Source organism: Lolium perenne, chromosome 3 (assembly GCF_019359855.2).
Source record: "Lolium perenne isolate Kyuss_39 chromosome 3, Kyuss_2.0, whole genome shotgun sequence".
NCBI lineage: Eukaryota > Viridiplantae > Streptophyta > Magnoliopsida > Poales > Poaceae > Lolium > Lolium perenne.
The window spans coordinates 255,328,967-255,332,655 of NC_067246.2; the positions used below are offsets into that span (position 1 = coordinate 255,328,967).

General features: G+C 42.4%; 1 protein-coding gene across 1 annotated transcript; it reads right to left on the reverse strand.

The window, feature by feature from the left end:
* Nucleotides 1-305: 305 nt before the first annotated feature.
* LOC127340119 (uncharacterized) lies at nucleotides 306-3,284 on the reverse strand. Its single transcript, XM_071826985.1, has 3 exons — nucleotides 2,954-3,284; nucleotides 2,689-2,829; nucleotides 306-1,261 (listed from the first exon to the last, which is right to left on the reverse strand). The coding sequence occupies exons 1-3, from the start codon at nucleotides 3,238-3,240 to the stop codon at nucleotides 544-546; spliced, it is 1,146 nt and encodes a 381-aa protein (XP_071683086.1). The 5' UTR covers nucleotides 3,241-3,284; the 3' UTR covers nucleotides 306-543.
* Nucleotides 3,285-3,689: the final 405 nt, after the last annotated feature.

Genomic DNA, 3,689 nt, shown 5'->3' on the forward strand with positions numbered 1-3,689 from the left:
GCTAGATTTGCCTTCTAATCCGGTATGGAGGGAGTAGGATTTAAGACCGCTCATAGTGGGGGTAATATAGGTGGTAACATCACACCTCTTAAGATATATATTTTGGTGACATGGCATGATAATAAAAGAAGAAAGAGTGTGATGTGGTAACTAACTATGTTACCATAACATCACACATCTCAAAGCAATATGAGTCTACAACATAATTAATGACACATTGCATGCAACCACATCTAAATTACTACTACCCACTATGAAGATAGTAACTTAAACTAGTAACATGACATATGTTAGTTACTCTCCGCTACGAGCAGCCTAACTGAGCACAAACTTAATTCTCATAAACTAGCAAAATCCCGAAGACTAATGCACAATGTTCATATTGCCGTCTACATATGAGACTGAGTATGTGATGTAGTACAACGTCATATTAGTTGTCACCGATTTAGTATAATTCAAATTTATAGTAAATCAGCGACAACTAGCAGGAAGAAGTAGTACGCTTTGCGCCGGTAATTCGTTCGGTGCACCCGTCCCCTCGCCTTAATATTGTGGCCACGGTGACGACGTGTCCGTGTACCACTGACCGGCGACGACAGCCATAGGCACATCGTCGCAGCCGATGATCGACGAGTGAGCTGCAACGGGAGAAAATAGCGGGGCGCACGGGAAATACATCTCCTCCATCATCATAGGGTCCATGCTCGGTATGTTTCCGCCGCCGACCAGATAGCTCGAGCTCGCTTCCATGTGCAGTGGCGGCGGCAATGACCACGACGATGGAGCAGCAGGTGCCTCGACGGGAGGCGGAATTGGGGAGCCGCACGAGAAACCCGTCTCCGACACCGTCGTCTCATACTCCAAGCCCATGCTGACCTCCGGCAGGCGCGGCGGCACGTACGACGCCGAATCACTCAGCTGGCTCACTTCCACGGGCGGCGGCGGGGATGGAGCTCCGCCGATGACCGTGGTGAGAGCGCAGGTCATGATCTTGTTTTGCAGTCCAGCGTTGTCGCCGATGTGGGCTGCAGGATCAGAATGAGCGCCGTTCCTAGTCATAGTACTAGTAGTGTTCGTCGCCGGTAAATTAGTTGCATTATTGCTGCTGTTTTGGCTGGGAAGCACTTGGTGGCACGTGTGCTCGTTCATGAAGGTGACCTGAAACATTGGGCCATGGGCGTCGCTGCCATTATCCTGCTGCTGAACACGCTTCTTCGCCCTGCAGCCGCGCTCATGGCTGTACATGCATTTGTAGTACTGCCTGCACAGTGCATATACATGTAGAGATTAGTCAGATGGGCCAGGTAATGAACGGAGACAAATACCTTCTCTTTGGAGTGTGTTGAGGGGCAGAAGACAATATGTGCGACCTAATTTTACACAGTATTCTCTTCAGCCCAAATTAATTGACGGCAGCAATATACTCTCTCTATTTACAATTACCTCGTGTTTTAGGTTTAGTCAACGTTATAATTTGTGAAGTTTTAGAGTAGAAGAAAAAATATCAACATTCATACAATCATACAAATGCATATAATTCAAAAATATTTAGGATTTATATTGTATTGTTGATATTTTAAAATATTTAATTGAATTTCATAAAGTTTAACTTTAACAAATCTTAAAATGCGAGGTAATTGTGAAGGAGAGAGTACTATGTCTAATTCTACAAGTGTAATCCTAAGACAGGGCAATTAATTTGGTCTGCAGAGAGTAATATATTTTAAGAGACCTGGAAGTTGGGTCCTTGTTGAGTCTACGAAGCATGCCTGCCTGGCTTGACGTTTGACAATTTGTTGGGACATGCATGTCTTAGCTCCAAACCAAATAACGGAAAATCATTGCTTGACTCATTATGAATCGACTCTAACTGGCAGATTGCCAAATTTGCTGCCTTGAGGTGGCTTGGGCAGTAGAACTACTTGTTCTTGGGAAACTAGGAACTCCTTGGATATGTAAAGATCTAATAAAATATGAACAAGTTGAATTCTATGGAAACTTCAAGGAAGACTTCAATTAAAGATAATGAGATTTGGAAAATACAACCATTGGCAAATATATGGCGAAAGACAAAGTTTTTGTAGTATTTTAAATTTTGACATATTTTGGGCATAAAAGATGGATTTGAGTTTGACATCGACTTATTATATATATATATATATCATATAACATTAATTATTTAGAAACCTGTAACATCATAGAAATCGGAGTTGTCCCCCAATCTATGAAAATGCAAATGAGTACAATATATAAAAATCTCAAAGTTCTTTCCAAGAATAAAATATGACATTTGGGATTTTACCTTCTACTTATCGCCAACTTTCGTAGCTTTTCACAGATGTACGAAGAGAGAGAAAGTTTTCCAACAGTATAATTATTTTTGAATAATTTTTTACATGACATCTAAATTTGAGTGTGACCTTAACTTCTTAAAATATACTTATTGAAAATGTATGTCCTAACTTTATTTTTCTAGAAACTTGTCAGATCACAGAAATACGATTGTTTTGGCCAGTATTTTGACAAGCATATATAATTTAGTTTAACCATGCATGCATGTAAACCACATTTTCTATAGTTTCTTGCTAGTGATATATTTCCTAAAGATTAAATATCTCTGTGGTTGGCTTATGTTTGGTGCAGTAGCATGCATGATGTCGGACAAATGGGAGAACTTAACCACTTCACCTTGGAAATTTTCTCTTCTGAATATTCTTTTGCCCGTATTTTTTCCATCTGTAACCCTCCTTGTGAGGCGAGGCTGTAATTTTCTTCTCTATAACCTCCTCACCTATGCGCTTTCGGTGGGGAACAGCCTCTTCGCCACTGCTATAATGCCCATAGAATCAAACAGAGTAAGGAACCAACCAAAAGGAAACAATCACAAAAAACCCACTATTTATGAACAAAGAGAGTACTAAGATAAATCAGTATTAGTAAATTCTTAGTATACCAGATGCGTTCATCTGTCGCCGGAGTGCGCTGACTGACACTTCCCTCGGTGACCGTTGTCTCGGGCGCCATCGTTCTCACTCGTGCTACCCGACTACTATCGCCAGGCTTGAGGGTGTACAGGGACACCATGAACACCCGAGAGAGCTCTTGGCTCATCGCCAAAGCTGCCTCCTGGCCATGCTTATCGAGGGGGTCCCCGAGCAGCGCCAGGAGCCTGGCGTTGAGATTGTAGCCGCCAAGGAGCTCCTGCCACAGCTGTTCTGAAGCCTCTTGCCCAAATGCCATACTCGAGATTCAGAATTTCCTGGCTGCCCGGCTACAACGTACACTCGAAGTATTGTGTGGGAAGCGATCAGTTTGTGAAGTAGCTATGGGGTCTTGGCGTCTTATATAGGCACACTGCAGTGAACAACGTCCTTGACACTTAATCGTCCAGAGAGTACACTTAACCTTGGTGTCAAACTCTGTTCACCCCAGTTGATGATGTTGATCATCACTATTAATTGTGGAGGCTTTCGATTCTGCTGGTCCTAGATTCGACAGGGGATCTTGATTGATTTTCTTTGTCCTTATTCCTTAACATAGGTTGACCAGTGCGTCTTATGCCATGGTATATGCAGGTATGAACATGAAGCACTATTAGATAGGTTGACTGGTGTTCAGCATAACTACAAATTAGGATAGTAATGATATTGCCTGCCAGTGGTTCCAAGCCTGCAATTAATAAACACCAC

What these genes read in the sequence shown, in the direction of transcription:
- LOC127340119 (XM_071826985.1), bottom strand. Translation starts at nt 3,240, where the DNA reads ATGGCATTTGGGCAAGAGGCTTCAGAACAGCTGTGGCAGGAGCTCCTT. An exon ending in GCGACAGATGAACGCATCTG is followed by an intron (nt 2,830 to 2,953) that starts GTATACTAAGAA and finishes TGGGCATTATAG; the next exon opens with CAGTGGCGAAGAGGCTGTTC. An exon ending in CAGAAGAGAAAATTTCCAAG is followed by an intron (nt 1,262 to 2,688) that starts GTGAAGTGGTTA and finishes TGCACTGTGCAG; the next exon opens with GCAGTACTACAAATGCATGT.